The 18,126-nt window shown below is 42.8% G+C and overlaps 1 protein-coding gene across 1 annotated transcript in view; it reads right to left on the bottom strand.

Annotated features, from left to right (window-relative positions):
- Positions 1-1,010: 1,010 nt before the first annotated feature.
- ACMSD (aminocarboxymuconate semialdehyde decarboxylase) overlaps positions 1,011-18,126 on the bottom strand; it is a 46,884-nt gene continuing 29,768 nt past the window's right edge. Inside the window, exons 8-10 of the mRNA XM_044438190.1 lie at positions 15,214-15,386; positions 4,495-4,593; positions 1,011-3,202 (exon numbers count right to left, since the gene is read on the bottom strand). Of these exons, the coding sequence (XP_044294125.1) occupies positions 3,140-3,202; positions 4,495-4,593; positions 15,214-15,386 (335 nt within the window). The 3' untranslated portion in view covers positions 1,011-3,139. The remainder of the gene's footprint in view (positions 3,203-4,494; positions 4,594-15,213; positions 15,387-18,126) is intronic.

Here is an 18,126-nt window from a genome sequence, read left to right as displayed (position 1 = left end):
GTTTCCTACACTGAAGGCATTCAAGAGGCAGTTGGACAGTCATTTATCAGGGATGCTTTAACTTGGGGTCTTTGCATAAGCAGAGTTGGACTCAATGGCCTTATAGGTCGCTTCCAACTCTGCTATTCTAGTATTCTATACATCCCAGGCTTGTTTGGGCTTCAGGCAAAAACTGTTCCACACAAAGCTCCTTTATGTTGTAGCAAAGGCCAATCTATTTAAATAGTTTTCTCACCCCTCTCTCATCTCAAATTCAGTGCCTGTCCTCTTGGGTTTACCTGTTTCCACTCCAAAAATCAAGATAACTTTAGCTTTACATAATTCTGATCCAGGTGGGAAAAAGCATTTTCTCTTTGCTGCTACTTTTGTTTGATAGAAAAAGAAAAAGAAGAATTGCTGTTCAGTCACAGCTTGGCCGAAATTCTGGGTTTTTTCATTGTTTTTTAGGGCATCAATCACTTCTGCAGGTATGGAAGAGAAAGCAGGGAAGCAGAAGAAATAAGGCTCTGTGGAAATTGAAATATCAAATAACTTAGAGAAGTCTACGACCTAAATGTAGGAAGAATCTACAAGAGGAGAGGATAGGGCAGGGTATGATGAAAGATGCACTATAATGATTTTCATATGTCAGATTGTGGAACTGTTACAAACTCCTTGTATTATTGCATTTCATTGAGGGATTAGGTTGATAAACTGTGGGTTATAACAATGCTTCAGTTTGAGGAAGCTGCCTTACGTAAACTGAGTCAGACTGTGATGGGTGGATACCCAACTCCCAGTTGTATAGGCAGTGAGCAAGCATTTATTCAGAAGACTGCCCCCACTTCTTAACATCTACTGCAGCCTGATGCAGGGGATTTTCAGTCCCTGCGGGACCCTCTAGAGTTCCAGAAATAAGGTTCAAGCCAGCACTTTCTATTTGAAGTTTCTTGGCCTAACAGTAGAAAGATGTAATAGAAGGTTCTGGAATTAGTACTTAGGTTTTACCTGGAAGAAAGCACACACACATCTAAGGACAGACATTAAGTTTATTTATACAGGGAAGTGGGGGGAAGATAAAAATGTGTACAGAAATCAGAGAAACTGCTTGGAACAATGCAACAGGCAAAAACAGTAATACCTAAGCCTATTCCATACTTTACCTAAGTAAGGTTGCTCCAATAAGACAGGGCCCAATCCAGGATTCATCATCATCATCATCATCATCATCATCATTATTATTATTATTATTATTATAACATTTCATGCATTCCACAACCCCAGAAGTACATTTAAACAAAGTCAGACATGAAAACCAATGGCAACAGTAGCTCTTCCTCTTGCTTTATAAACTGCCAGGTGCTTGTCAAATAGGGTAAGCCTCCATAGCCAGTCCCTAGTTAGCTGGACAATTTCTTCAAAGATAAGCATCAGAGACAAGCCTCCCAGAATAGTTTCCTCAGAGGCAAGCCTTCAGCAATCACTGCTCAGCTGAATATGTTCTTTGGCTTTCAGGAGGGAAGAGAATGAAAACTCTACAGCCCAGCTGAAATAAATCAGACTAATTTTGGCAATTTCAGATCTGACCTGTAAGTTTTAGAGGCTAAAACAGCATGAAATCACATGCACAGGTGGCTAATAAATGAAATGGAGCTTTTATATGCATCTAAATCTCAAAAAGTAAATTGGATTTCTTTATATAGACCACGGGACTATCTAGCCATTGCCAGTCAAAAACTACCCGCCAGGGTTTTAGGCAGGAATTTTCCAGATATACCTGGAGGTGCTGGAGGATGAACCTGGCATCTTCATAAATTTCGTGCAGGCTGTGTACTCAGAGTATGCATATTATCAAGACATAAGCAGATTACAAAACAACATACAGTGAATATACAAGTTAATTCACTCTGAATGCAGTGTGTGCTTAAATCACTGGATATAATCACATGGTAATTCTAGAAACAGTCCATAACTGGGAAAACAGAATAGCTAGACAAAACATAGGATATATTTAATTGAATTGCCATTTCCATAGCCCTCTTCTCACCTTCCTCAACTGAATGCAGACCCTTCCTATACTCCACTTTTATGCAGACCAGTTGTGCTGCTGCTATTCTGTGGTAGGAATCTCTGCACACTTACCTGAAAGCAAACCTACTTGAGTATAATGGGCTTACTTCTAAGTATACATGAACAGTGCTAATGCAGGCTACCATAATCACTTTGCTTTAGACATCCCTGTGTCCATCAAGTTGCTCAGCAACAGTCTATTGAAGTAATAGTTAAGCAGGGATCAAGGAATGCTAAAGACTCCAAGGACGAAGGCTTCTACTTGTGGCAGAGATGGAAAGATAAAAGATCCTCAAATAAAATAACCAGAGAAAGTAGATGGAAAAAGTCTGGATTTCATAGGCCCGTCAGAGCTGGGGAACTTGTATACAAGAGGCCTGGCACTGAGGAAACCTGATGGGTGAAAGAACCCTGAAAAATAATGCTTTAAGTCCCAAATGTCCTGGATGGAAATATCTAATCCCAGTAGCTCCTGGTGGTCACACAGAAAGAGAGAAATGGTAGTAGTTGCAGGGTTATAGGGATGCTAATATGAAGTTGGTGATGTAACTTTTATGTGGGGTATGCTGACCTTTGCATCCTATTATTTAAATAAATGGGAAAGGACATACTATTTAATTTAACTAGTGACAGATTGAAAATTCAAGAAGGCTCCACATATTTCCTCAGTTCAGAGCTGTATCATGCAGCTGCTCTGCCTTGTGTGTATCAGCATGGAGGAAGCGTCTGTCACGTGCGGCTCAGCACAGACATTCCATGGGAAGGAACATACCAGTGTTTCAAGAATTGAGCATTAGCTTTAACCTATGTGTGAAAAGGGCCACCATTGTTTTATTAGATTCAGCATATGGAATCAGAAAATCTATAGCTCTTTGTCAGAAATGGAAAAGGTGAAATATCTCCCAAATCTGTGCAATCAGTATCAAGGCTAAAATGCATTTACAGTATTTATAAAGGTGGTTTCAGACTTTGTAGAAAATCAATAAATCTTGCATGTTTGTTTGGAACTTGTAAGGTAATTCATACACGAATGATGTGGCTGTTCGTACATGATCTAACACTATTGATAAAACATGTAGTTGTTCTAATGCTATTCAAATTGATGTCTGTCAAGATTCAAAAATGCAAGCGCATTGTCAAACTTGAGCTTATCCTGTAACAAAAAAAAAAAAAATTTAGTGAATGTTTGTATGTGGACAATGGCTGAAGTAAGAAATTTATATTTCTTTATCAGAATTCTTTCCATATAAAATGTCCAGTGAGTCCTTGCATAAAAATGAGTTCAGATTAATTGTGAAATATAACAAAAAGCTGGGGCATTAGTGGCCAGCAATTACTGATGATTATCTGTTAGGAATGCTGCAGCTTCATCTTGAATGCCAGTAAATGGTGACTTAGTGTAAGTAGGGCAAAGAAAGATGCTTGCTGTGCAGGGTTTCTGCCAGGCTGTGAATGGAATTATTTATGTATAGTTCCCAAGTTTTGTCCGAGAGACACACAGCTGGATCAGAAGCATTCTGTTTCCAACTGCCAGATGCTTTTGGCTTCTTACAGCAAGACAGGATGAGCTTTCCTCATTGTTCATTCATGCATCTGATGTCCTTTTTAACTAATTAGTACCGAGAAGTAGCTGCTTCAGAGAATGGGCAAATGGCACTAGGGGTATGGTAGTTAACTCTTGGCATTTCTGCCCTCTGAACCCCTCACATCAAGCTTCAATTACTTGTGTGGGAAGAAGCTTATAGATACTTACTTATAGGGAACCTCTGTATTTTTCCCTGTGGGACAAATCATTTTGGTTTGGGCAGATATAAATTGGGAAAGCCATGCAGAGGAACACAGTAGTTGTGTTCTTCTCTTCAGTGCATCCCAAACCTCCTCTTCCTAGCTACTTTTAATTATTAAAAAAATGAGGAAGATCTTTTTCATAGGTTCTTCTAACACATCTACTTTTGATCCTGATATTCTGAAGTTTACTGTCTCTTTACATTGGAGGATCTTTCCCTGCATTCAGTCTGAGCTGCATTTGGTCTGCTACCAGGTCTTATAGCTCAGTGTGAGCCCAAAGAATTATTACAGAGATTGGGTTCAGGAGAAGTAGAAATTTAGATTATTTATTATTCAATCATTCTAGGATTCCTCATAAAATATACCTGATCACCTGCTATCTGGCTGCATATTTCAGTTTAAGTGGAAATATGGCCCAACATACAGTTTCACTGAGAAGTAGTTATTTGAGATATGTCATGAGTGGAGCTGGCTGGAGCTGGGGGTTAGACTAGATGACCTGGGAGACCCCTTCTGTTTCCATAATAAGGCAGAATTGCTTGCTAGGCTTGAATCAGAGTTAATAGGTTAAAATAACTCTATTGGCATCAGTTACTTATAAAGCAACTCTAAAATAAAGCTCAAAATCTGAAACATTAAAAAATGCAATAACTGCACCTTTAGTTCATCATCATATTCCTTTATAGATTCAATCAGCTTCCCCGGTTCGTGTTCCCCAAGTGGGAATGGATAATCTGTCCCCAACATTACCTTGTCCTGAAAACAGAAATAAGAAGATGGAAGTCAAAATTAACATTTAAAAGATGCATACTATTCAATTTATTTTTATGCATAGTATTCAGTTTATCATGGAAAGTATGAAATAGAACAGATAGCACATAATTTGTTATAGTACACAATTCACAGATTAATATGAAACAGAACTAGTTCATTCACAATCCAAGCAAAGTACTTGCCTTCACCAGCAATGTCATTAGGAACAATACTCAGCTCAAAGGCGACTGAGAATTACATTTTGGATGGCTAATCTGGGAGATGCTTTTACCCAGACTTTGTTTCAACCAACAAGTGCCCATGACCATCCTGCTTCTTGGGGGGCACTATTTTTGTTCATTTGTAGCAAAGAAGTCAATCTTGGTACTTATTTGTAATGAGCCAAAAAAGCAGTTTTATGAAACACTCTAAAGCAGCATTTGCAGCAGTGTAGAGACACTATTTTTCTCAGTCAAGTTGCCTTAAAGACGCTAACAAATTTAAGGGCCTTTTCTGCAACCTTAGATGTGATAACTCTGTACTAGGTTGAATTCTTAATGCAAAATGATATCCTTGTCACCAACATACTTGTGTAGGTTTCTAGAGACATGAGGCATAATTTCATTTGTATATGTTAAACTGTTTCAGGTTTTTGCAGGTAGGGAAGTACACATCAGTAATCTGTGATATGGCAGTGAAAAGATGCTGTGAAATTTCTGTACCCACAAAGAATGGGAGTAGCATTTGTTTCCTTTGCAGCATTTGAACTGCAACCACAGAAGGGGAGGCTTCCTTTGGATTTCTAGTCAGTGAACACCATTGACTGAAAAGGAAGAATGAAGGGTAAATATGGTACTTTGTTGTTGCTAGTCGTGAACTCGTGTCTGACCCATCGTGACCCCATGGACAACATTCCCCCAGGCCTTCCTGTCCTCAACCATCCTCCGGAGTCCACTTAAGGTCACACTGACTGCTTCAGTGACTCCATCTAGCCACCTCATCCTCTGCCGTCCCCTTCTTTTGCCATCTATTGTTCCCAGCATTAGGCTCTTCTCCAGGGAGTCCTTCCTTCTCATTAGGTGGCCTAAGTATTTGAGTTTCATCTTCAGTATCTGGCCTTCTAAAGAGCAGTCAGGGTTGATCTCCTCTAGGACTGACCGGTTTGATCACCTTGCGGTCCAAGGGACTCTCAGGAGTCTCCTCCAGCACCACAATTCAAAGGCCTCAATTCTTTGGTTCTCAGCCTTCCTTATGGTCCAACTTTCACAGCCATACATTGCAACTGGGAAAACCATAGCCTTGACTATATGCACTTTTGTTGGCAGGGTGAGGTCTCTGCTTTTTAGTATGCTGTCTAGATTTGCCATAGCTTTCCTCCCCAGAAGCAAGCATCTTTTAATTTCTTGGCTGCAGTCCCCATCTGCGGTGATCTTGGAGCCCAGGAAAATAAAATCTGTCACTACCTCCATTTCTTCCCCATCTATTTGCCAAGAAGTGAGAGGGCCGGTTGCCATGATCTTAGTTTTCTTAATGTTGAGTTTCAAGCCAACTTTTGCACTCTCCTCCTTCACCTGCATCAAGAGGCTCTTTAGTTCCTCTTTACTTTCTGCCATTAGAGTGGTATCATCTGCATATCTGAGGTTGTTGATATTTCTCCCAGCAATCTTAATTCCAACTGGTGATTCATCTAGCCCCGCCTTTTTCATGATGTGCTCTGCATATAAGTTAAATAGGTAGGGCGACAGTATACAGCCTTGCCAAACTCCTTTCTCAGTTTTGAACCAATCATTGGTTCCGTGTCCAGTTCTCACTGTTGCTTCTTGACCCGCATAGAGTTGCTACCTCTTGTACAATGTTGCAAACCTCCATCCATAGTTCTTCAGGCACTCTATCAGATCTAATTCCTTAAATCTATTTGTCACCTCTACTGTATATTCATCAGGGATATGATTTAGGTCATATCTGAGTGGCCTAGTGCTTTTCCCTACTTTCTTCAATTTAAGCCTAAATTTTGCAACAAGAAGCTCATGATCTGAGCCACAGCCAGCTCCTGGTCTAGTTTTTACTGACTGTATAGAACTTCTCCATCTTTGGCTGCAGAGCACATAGTCAATCTGATTTCTGTGTTGACCGTCTGGTGATGTCCATGTGTAGAGTCGTCTCTTGGGTTGTTGGAAAAGAGTGCTGTGATCATCGTATTCTCTTGACAAAATTCTACCAGCCTGTGCCCTGTTTCATTTTGTACTCCAAGGCCAAACTTGCCTGTTATTCCGGTTATCTTTTGGCTTCCTACTTTAGCATTCCAATCCCCCATGATGATAAGGACGTCATTTTTGGGTGTTAATTCTAGAAGGTGTTGTAGGCCTTCATAGAACCGGTCAACTTCAGCCTCTTCATCACCAATGGTTGGGGCATAGACTTGGACTACTGTGATGTTGAATGGTTTGCCTTGGATTCGAACTGAGATCATTCTGTCATTTTGGAGATTGTATTCCAGTACTGCTTTTCCTACTCTTTTATTGACCATGAAGGCTACTCCATGTCTTCTGAGGGATTCTTGCCCACAGTAGTGTATCTGATGGTCATTTGAATTAAATTCACCCATTCCTGTCCATTTTAGTTCACTGATTCCTAAGATGTTGATGTTCAGTCTTGTCATCTCGTTTGACCACATCCAGCTTGCCTTGATTCATGGATCTTACATTCCAGGTTTCTATGGAGTACAGATCTTTACAGCATCGGACTTTCCTTTCACCACCAGATACATCTGCAACTGTGTGTCCTTTCGGCTTTGACCCAGTCGCTTCATTCTTTCTGGCGCCACTAGTACTAGCCCTCTGCTGTTCCCCAGTAGCATATTGGACACCTTCCGACCTGAGAGGCTCATCTTCCAGTGTCATATCTTTTTGCCTTTTGGTACTGTCCATGGGGTTTTCATGGCAAAGATACTGGAGTGGGTTGCCATTTCCTTTTCCAGTGAATCACATTTTGTCAGAGCTGTCTGCTATGTCCTGTCAGTCTTGGGTGGCCCCGCACGGCATAGCTTCATTGAGCTATGCAAGCCCCTTCACCAGAACAAGGCAGTGATCCATGAAGGAGAATATGGTACTTAAGGAGATAATATATTGTTCCTCGGTGTATAAATGGCTAGAGAAACTGGGAGGCTTATCCTGTACTACCTGATTTTCAGTGATGGGTATATAGATTGTTGAAAAATCTGCATCCTTCATGAAAAAACAGAAAGGAATTGCAAAATTGTAACCAGAGAGAGAGGGGTGTAAGTAGTGATATACAATTTCATGTATGTTGCTCCACTTCTTAGTAAGAGAGAAAAGTATACAAAATGACATTTAAATATTCTTAAAATGACAGACTGCTGCCTTTGGATATCCCATTTACACTGTGCACATTAAAATGTGAACAACCCTACCTCAGGGTCTGTTTTCTTACAAATCAGAAGAAAAGTCCAAAGTGTTATTATTATAATATTGCATTTATATCCTGCCTTTCTTTCTCTTGCAAGGAACCCTAGGCAATTACCATAGTAGGGGTTCTGGAGGGAATGGTTTATCCTGGATTTTGTACTTGTGACTAACTGAATAAAATGGAAAGGGAGCACAGCAGGACATTTTCCCTTTGCTGTCAAATAATATGTCATTAATACTGCCTCCAGTAGGTGTCGCCATGTGGTTTCCAAAAGAAATGCTTCAATCCAAATACAGTGCAAAAGCATAGGCCCAATTTATTTATTTAGAAAATTTCTATGCCGCCCCATTCGCCAAAGACAGAATTCAGACTGTCCTGTGCCTTGTGAGAATGAATGGCAGATGGATACCATGAAAGATTGGAAATACTTGGTGCAAAGGTGCTGGAGAACTGTAGCAGAGAGCATGTGCATTTGTCCATTGTATTTATTCTGCCACATGACTCCTTTCCCCATTTTACAGTGTTTGATAGAGGAAACGTTTCTGAATGGAGCAACTATCTGACACGTAAAGTGTGGCTATATCCTAAGGGAATTTCTAGATGAATGTCCTATCTAATAGGATGAAGGCTGCTTTCCCTTAGTTCTTTACTAATGCTGTCAGCCAGCCAAATCCATGGTAGTAAAAGGGAACTGGATTGATTTCTTTACTTCTCTTGTAAGTGAAACCTAATTTTCACAGTTTTTGGGTATGTGCTTATTTCTATGCCATGATCATACATTATCACAAAGTGTTCTCACCTGTCTAGATAATGTATAATAATTAAAGATCGACTGTCTGTTCAGGGGTGGGGGTGGGATTTCTCTCACTCCATTTGTTGGAAGGTGTGTTGGCTATAATCTGCCTTTATTGTAATCAAGACTGAAAGGTGCAAAGTATGTCAAGTATGTACGAATGCTTGTAGATAGTATTACACACTCCTACACAGCTATAAGCTTTGAGCCTGCAATTTTTCTAAATAAATAAATAAATAAATAAATTAAAGCAGATCAGGTTCTGTGTCAAGCTGTCCCACCCGTCAGTGATTTTCCCATTCCTCAGAACATCAAAACCCCAACTGAACAAAACTGATAGCCTAGTTTAAAATGGCTACAGAGATTCATAATATAGCTTACTCCTGTGAATAACTTATTTGAATAAATAAATAATTATAGCACTGCAAGATACGATTTCTATCTCCGTGTATAGATAAGACAACTCTGGCTGGCAGAATTCTTTAAATTAAAGAACTGAGAATGAACCCCTAATTAGACTGGCTTCAGAGTTTGTTCCCTCTTACTCATATGATTTGGATGTTTTGATATGAAATTTATAGATCATGTCCTGCAGCTTGTCCTATAGTTTTCCTTAAACTGTTACACTACTCAGGTGTTCTAACACTTGCATGTTAACCTGAGTCTAATGAGACGTGTTTAATGGTAAGGATACAGGTAAAGGCCAAATGAAAATGGCCTTTTAGAAACTGGGGTGGGGGTTCAGTGTGATTTCTTTCTTTACGGGGATCTCCTTAGCTTGTGGAGGGTGATCAGTTACTGTAATGTTGAAGACACAAGAACATAAGAGAACCCCTGCTGGACCAGATGAAGGGCCTGTTATGCCTTGGAGTAGGAGAAGAGATTTCATAGGAAACTGAGGCCTTGCAATCTCAAGAGGAGCTACAGACTTCTTTCATGAAACTTTTTGCCCAGCCATCATGCTCTGATTGTCTTAATTGCTCACTGTTAACACATGAAAATGTCTAAGCTCACTTCAGGATTATAGCCATAGAGCTTCCCATTACCTCATAAATCACCAGATATAGAGAGGTAAATGTTTGCATTATCATTTTCTTTCTAAATTGCCCAGACTCCTATTATTCTCTTACTCCCTTTCCCCTAATATTCCACCCCATTCCGAATTGCCTTGACTTTTTATTATTTATTTTATTTATTAAAACATTTTTATGCCGCCCCATTCGCCGAAGCCTCGGGGCGCCTTACTACAAAAAATTAAAATAACATTTTAAAATATATACAATAAAATACAAATATATAATATAAAACATACACTATAAAACAAGCCGCCCTGGCCAAATAAAATTCAATAATATTAACATTTAAAATACTGCTTAAATAAAAAGGTCTTCGCCTGGCGCCGAAAAACAAATAACGACGGCGCCAGGCGGACCTCTCTGGGGAGCGCATTCCATAACTTAGGCGCCACCGCTGAGAAAGCCCTCCTCCGAGTACCCACCCTCCTAACTTCTTCCATGGAGGGCTCCCGGAGAAGGGCCTCTCCCGCCGATCTCAGGGGGCGGCTGGGCATATAAGGATGTAAGCACTCCTTCAGGTAACCAGGACCCAAGCCGTTTAGGGCTTTATAGGTCATTACCAACACCTTGAATTGGGCCCGGACTTCAATGGGAAGCCAGTGAAGCTGACAGAAAACTGGAGTCATGTGAACATAACGTCCAGTCCCCGTCAGCAGCCTGGCAGCTCTATTTTGGACCAATTGAAGTATCCGGACTGTCTTCAAGGGTAGCCCCACATAGAGCGCGTTACAGAAGTCCAGACGGGAAGTCACCAGCGCATGTGTCACTGTCGCAAGGCAGTCATTCTCCAGATAGGGGCGCAGCTGATGAATCAGCCGAAGCTGGAGGAAAGCGCTCCTCGCCACTGCTGTTACCTGAGCTTCCAGTGAAAGCTCTGGGTCGAGGAGCACTCCCAAGCTGCGGACCTTGTCCCTAAGAGGGAGTGCAACCCCGTTCAGGACAAGGTTCAATTCACCCTCTCCGAAGCCAGAACCGCCAACCAACAGGACCTCCGTCTTGTCTGGATTGAGCTTCAGTTTATTGGCCCTCATCCAGCCCATTACCTCGGCCAGGCACCGGTTCAGCACAGCCACTGCCTCACCTGGATTGGTGGAAAACGAGAGGTAGAGCTGGGTATCATCAGCGTACTGATGGTTCCGCAGCCCACACCTCCTGATGACCTCTCCCAGCGGTTTCATGTATATGTTGAACAGCAAAGGGGACAAAATGGACCCCTGCGGTACTCCATGGCATAGCTGCCATGGCGCAGAGCCATAGTCCCCCAGCACCACCTTCTGGAACCGGCCATTGAGATAGGAGCGGAACCACTGCAAAGCAGTGCCTCCGACCCCCAATCCCGCAAGCCTATCCAGAAGGATACCATGGTTGATGGTATCGAAAGCCGCTGAGAGGTCCAGAAGAACCAACAGGGACGCACTCCCCCTGTCCTTCTCCCTGCACAGGTCGTCGTACAGGGCGACCAAGGCAGATTCAGTACCGGACCCGGGTCTGAAGCCGGACTGCAATGGGTCCAGATAATCAGTTTCATCCAAGAGTGCTTGGAGTTGTCCCGCCACCACTCGTTCTAACACCTTGCCCAGAAACGGGATGTTGGCCACTGGTCTATAATTAGTGGCCATCTCTGGATCCAATGACGCCTTCTTCAGGACCGGTCGGACTACTGCCTCCTTCAAAGGGGCAGGCACCTGACCCTCCCTCAGAGAAGCGTTAACCACTTCCAAGATCCAGGTTCCAATCCCGTGCTTGGAATCATTTATTAACCAAGACGGGCAAGGGTCCAAAAGGCAAGTGGTTGGACGTACTCGCCCAAGCACCTTGTCCACGTCATCAGGCCGCAGTAACTGAAATTCATCCAATAAATCTGGACCAGACTGCAGCGTTGGTGTCTCCTTTGAAACCTCTGAATCAATAGTGGTGTCCAGCTCGTGACGAATCTGAGCGATTTTCTCCCTGAAATGCCTGGCAAAGTCGTCACAGCGGGCCTTTGAGGGTGGAATCAGGTCTTCCTTTGGACCTGGACGAACCAGGCCTTGCACCACTCGAAAGAGCTCCGCCGGACGGCATTGTGAGGAGGCAATGGAAGCGGAAAAGAATCTCTTTTTTGCCGCCCTCACCACCACAGCATAGGCCCGATAGTGGGCTCTTAAGTGTGTTCGGTCAGATTCATCTCATGATTTCCTCCACCTACGCTCTAGTCGTCTCCCAACCTGCTTCATCGCCCTCAATTCAGGAGTATACCAAGGGGAAGAGCGGGCTCTGCCTGGTGGGAGAGGACACTTAGGAGCGATCGTGTCTACAGCCCTGGTCATCTCCCCATTCCACAGTTCGACCAGAGCCTCGACAGGAGCACCCGTCTTGTCAGCCGGAAACTCCCCCAGGGCCTTCAGGAATCCTTCTGGATCCATCCGGCTCCGGGGGCGGACCCACATAATCGGGTCCGCACCCTTACAGAGGGAGAAGTCGCTCTTGAGCATAAACCTCACCAGGAACTGATCTGACCATGACAGGAGAGTCAAGCATAAATTACTCACCCTCAGACCACCCTCTTCCTGCCCCGTCGAGAAAACCAGGTCCAGAGTGTGTCCCCGTTCATGGGTCAGGCCGGTGACATGTTGAGACAGCCCCATGGCTGTCATGGAGGCCATGAAGTCCTGAGCTGCCCCGGTCAGACTAGCCTCTGCATGGAGATTGAAGTCCCCCAGGACCAACATCCTGGGGGTCCTCAACACCAGGTCCGAGACAGTCTCCATCAGCTCAGGCAGGGAGACTGTTGGGCAGAAGGGTGCATGGTACACCAACAGAATCCCCAGTCTGTCTCGGTCGCCCAACACCAAGTAGAGACACTCCAGCCCTGGTCTCGAAGGGACCGGAAGTCCCGTGAGATAGATGGAGGCTCGGTAAACCAAAGTGACCCCCCCTCCCCTCCCCTCCGGCTGTGAGCAGTGCTGGACCAGATACCCGGGCGGGCACACTTGGGAGAGGGCAACATCCCCCCCCCTCTCCCGCCCAGGTCTCCGTTATGCAGACCAGGTCGGCCCCCTCATCCACAATCAGGTCCTGGATGAGGGCAGATTTGTTATTGACCGACCTGGCATTAAGCAACAGCACCGTCAGGCCAGAGGGGCGACTGACGAGACTCCCTGGCACCCTCTGGCTGGGAGCAAAACCAGAAGTAGGGACAGGTGTCAGCCATCTGTCCCTCCTTCTTCTATGCGGACACGTTAAGCTCCCAATGCTGTTATGTCCCCTGCCCATAACCACCTCAATGGCGGCACCCGTGCGCTCCCCAGGAAACATAAGCGGCAGCATGGCCAGGGACAACTCCATAAAAAGATTTAAAATACTACTAAAAAAAAAAAAAACACCCTCACTCACAGCCCAGCAGGAGGGCCTACTATTGCCAAGCGAAAGCCCCTGGCCAGCCCCGCCAGGGGCTTTCGCTTGGCGATAGTAAGCCCTCTGGCACTTTGGCACTCTGTTACCCCCTTTATGCCTCTCTATGCATTTTTCCTCCAAATCCCTCAATTCACTCTAGGCCCCTTCTCCAAAACCTCACAATCCCCCATTCAAAGTATCCAGGCCCAGCACTGTTTCTTCCTTGGAGCGCTCTTCCCCTTTCTCTAGTGCATCCATATACACTTGGCTCACTAGGAGTTAGAAATGTGCTCCTTGAGGAACCACACTTCTATCACCCTTCTTTGGAACACATGCTCTTTGTCCTCAGTCCTCCAGGGGACACTGTGCTGGAGCACTCAGTGGAGCAGGATGACAGCTGTCAGAAATGAGCACTTTTGACAACTGTCATTCATTTCCCAGCCCTGTACACTTCTTGGTACAGAGGGTGCAGGGACACAAGCTGCCTTGCAACCGAGCTGACAAGGCAGGCTAGGCAGCCCATCCCATTGCTTGGCTTCAGCAGTGCCAGTACCAAACAAGGGGAAAGCAGGTCCCCTGTGGAGTAAGTGGAGCTGTAGGCAGGAGTGAGGCAGCATATTCATCTGGGCCTCCTCCTACTTGCCTCCAGCCAAGGAGGAGCCCCAGTATAATATGTCCCTGCTCTGCCCATAGTCATGATGGCAGGGTGATTGCAGGCACAGGAAGTGGGAGGAGGCCCAGCATGTCTGGAGATTTCCACCATGTTTGGAGATTATTTGAAAGTTGCAATTATTCTCATGGAAAAAAGGACTCATAAAACTCTTCCAATAGTAAATGATATTCAGAATTAAAATAAGCTAGGTACAATTTGTCACTGCGTGTTCAATGGTGCTTCAGCATTTCCCACCTGACCATAAAATTTTAACTACCAGTTCTCCAAGGAGTCCTACTGCTTAAGTGATAATCAGCCACAATCAAAGACCCAAACTAATCACAATTGTATCATCTCATCTGAAAAGGAATAAATGAGGAGTGAAATGGATCACATGTATTTATTATAGTTCTCTGATCAACAATTGCACATAATGGCAGGGCAATCAACAGACTGAGATTCAGGCCAAGAAGACTACTGGAAAATGCCAAGACCACCTTCTTCTACCATTTGTCATTGCTGAACTGGAAAACAGAACTGCAAGGGAGAACCTAGACAGCATTATCAAAGTGCCTTCTGTATATGGCAAGCCCTCATACTGATCTTTCTTTTATTTATTGTATTTATACAATTAGTTATTTATCCATTATGTATTTACATTATTTAATAACCATTTATTTATAAAATAATTTATTTTTATAAATTGTTATAATAATCTTAATCTCATAACATCAATCCTGTGAGGTAGGTTGGATGGAGACCGTGTGACTGGCCCAAAGTCACCCAGTTGGTTCCATGGCCAAGCAGAGACTAGAACCCAGATCTCCTGAGTCCCAGTCATGCACTGTTAACCACCACACCACACTGCCTCTTCACTCATCTTCCAGTCTGGAAAACAGGGCAGGAGAATCAAAGACTGGGGTATGTCAGGGAGAATAAACACTGGGCCTGTTATCAATATCATTGCAGCCTATGGTGCTGGCAGCCAAGTTAAATATTACATTCTTGGTAGGAGGTTGCCATGGCTTGTCATGTCATCCAAACCAGGTCTGTAGGGATTGTTTGAAGGTTAAACAAGGTGATGCCCAAAGAAAGAAAGGAAGGAAGGAAGGAAGGAAGGAAGGAAGGAAGGAAGGAAGGAAGGCACACCGTGACTTCCTTCTCTCCATGGTTTGAAATAGATATGATATCATTCAAGCAATTAGCAAAAGTGGGACTGTTTCTCTTAAGTATAAATGGTATTCAGATCTAGACTGGGATATGGGCAAAGAAGGCTTTTAATGTGCAAAGCATGATCTTACCTTGCCTACTATATTTACCAACAGCTTCAGTGCATGTGCATCATGGACCAATGAGTCTGTATAGAATGAACCAAGGTATTTCTTTGGATCTATGTTGTTATCAACTGCACACAGGTCAGGCCGCACATTGAATCCATGGGAAATACGTCCCAGTGTGTAAGGAAAAGAGCCACCTAACAAGAAATGTATATTATTTTTACAATTATAATTGGTTTGAATGGATGAATAAATGAACGAACCATGCACACACGCATGTACACACACACACACACACACACACACACACACACACAATGTTATGAAGGTGTTAATGGGGTTATGAAACTGGAGATTGAACCTGGGATTTTTTTGCATAATTCCCACCTTCCTATCCTTGTTCTTAAGAGCTATTTCCTTACACTCCTGACTAGTTCAAAGATGCTTGAAAGGTCTGCTCTTGCCCTTTGCCTAGAACTTTCCCCACCCATTCTTTTCCTGGTTGTCTATGTCTCTGCTGAACCATTCCAAGCTGGAAATAAAATTCTCTACATTTAGGCCAAATTTATATGGTTGATTCCTAGACAGGGGCAGCGGGGGTGGGTGGAAATCTGGGAGTTGTACCAAACAGATGCATCTGTGTAAATTTATTTAATGAATGGGTAGTCACTTTCAAATGATGTGATGTGGCTGCAAAAAGGGTAAATGCTATGTTAGGGTGCATTAATAAAAGTATCACTTCCAAATCCCATGAAGTACTAGTTCCACTTAACTGAGTACTGATTAGGCCACAGCTGGAGTAATGTTCAGTTCTGGGCATCACAGTTGAAGAAAGATGTGGACAAGTAGGAGAGTATTTAGAGGAGGATTACAAGGTTGATCTGGACTGGAAACAAAGCCCTGTGCGAGTGATTAAGAGAACTGGGTCTGCTTGGCCTGACAGAAGACTGAGGAGAAATATGATAGCACTATACAAGAACTTGAAAGGCTGTCACAAAGAGGAAGGCCAGGGTCTCTTCTTGATCATTCCAGAGTGCAGGACACAGAATAATGGGCTCAGATTGGAGGAAGCCAGATTCCAGCTAGATTTCAGGAAAAAAATCCTGTCTGTTAGAGCAGTCCAGCAATGGAACCAGTTACCTGGGAGGTTGTGGACTCTCCCACACTAGAGGCATTCAAGATAGACATCCGTCCAAGAGGGATGGGTTAACTTGGTGTCCTGCACTGAGTAGGGTGTTGGACCTGATGGCATTTTGGCCCCTTCCACTTCTACTCTTCTATGATTCCATAAACTAAAAGTGCATTACAAAGAAGAAAATATACTAGTATCCCTTCCACATTTAGGTAACTGCTACTCAGCAGTGGCAGGTGGGATGGCTAGCTTTGGAACAGCAAGGGATGCCCCACCCTTCGTGGCTTCCATGGAAGATGAAAAGTGGCACAGCCTGGCACTTACAGTTTAGGACAAGCAATATTCTGGATATAGCAAAATGCTGGTTGTGGTTGTTTTGGCTAGTATTCCTGGTTTTGCTGTGCATTAAAAAAAAGTCTCTTTATAGAGTGATTGTCTGCATTCGTACTCAGAAGTTCCACTTAAGTCAGTAGGAATAACTCCTAGGTTAGAACATTTTGAATTAAAGCAAAATCTCACCTCTTCAATGTGATTTTATGTCAAGGCTCAACCATATCACTTTTGTTGGGTATACTACTGGAATACATTTCTAATCTTTTAGATTGATAAACTCAATTGAGAATTTGCCTCATTCTTCTGGTTTAATTTTCATATGTGAATGCTTTTTTTAAGTGGATAATATCACTTTCAGGTAACACATCTTTACCCTACTATGCAGGATAATAACCGTTTTTTTCTCCTCTGGAAGTCAAACTTGCTGAACTAACTAGAAAGTTGACTACAGTTGAATTAAGGGCCACTTCCTAATTAAGCAAGTTTATTACTTTGTCAGCTCTGTCAATATGCATTATTGGCTTGTTTTTAACTACATCAATTTAATTTTTTTTCTTTATTCGTGGAGTATATTGTTATTAGTATAACTGCATTAAGGTCCAATCCAATGCATATTTAGATAGGGAAAAAATCCTACAACTTTTTCTGTCTAGACATGCATAGGCTTGCATCCTTAGTGAAGGAAAGCTTTGATGCTGGAAATGTGTAATAATAACAACCTCTTTTGTTATGACCATTAAAATATTAGTATACTAATCCCTGGTTAGTCAGGCTTTCTCAGTTTCTTCTCACAGGGTTGTAGTGAAGGTAGAACAGAAGAAGCCATGTATGCTATCCGGAACTCCTTAAAGGAAATAAAAATAAAAATCTAACCAATTAACCAACCAGCCAAAGAGTCTTTTAGGAGTAATCCCAGTTGGGATCAGCAAGGTAAGAATTATAATTAATTGACTGAGGTTTAGATTTCTCAACAGGATTATCACTTCTGATCAGTGTTTTCAAAGTTTTGTTGCTTTGAAATACAGTAATAAGAATTCAAGAAATGGCAGCAGAGTGTGTTTCCTATATCATCTATGTTTAGTAAATGTATGGTAATCCCCCATCCTAATGCAGATTATCATGGCTTTTGGTAGAATGAAATAAAAATGCATATTTCATAAGATCATCTTGTGGCAATCTGTGAGCACTCTAACATGTTTTCAAGATGGCTGCTCTTTTGCTTCCACATGGAAAGGACAGGATGTTATCTTTGAATATCCTTATGTATTATTTTCCTAGGATGTCGCTCCAAAAATGAATCAGAACAAAAGGAACAATTATAATTCTTATTTTAATCACACAAACAGCAAGTAGTGAAGAATTAAAATTCAACTGCAGCTTTAACAAGAGAATGTGTGATTACTGCAGAGCAAATGTTATACTATTCCCTCTTGACTAATTAGTATTAAAAAGCCAGAAAACATCTCAATGTA

This window comes from Varanus komodoensis, unplaced genomic scaffold (genome assembly GCF_004798865.1).
Source record: "Varanus komodoensis strain SLA01 unplaced genomic scaffold, ASM479886v1 scaffold32, whole genome shotgun sequence".
NCBI classification, from domain to species: domain Eukaryota; kingdom Metazoa; phylum Chordata; class Lepidosauria; order Squamata; family Varanidae; genus Varanus; species Varanus komodoensis.
This window is presented reverse-complemented; position numbering and strand designations above follow the sequence as displayed.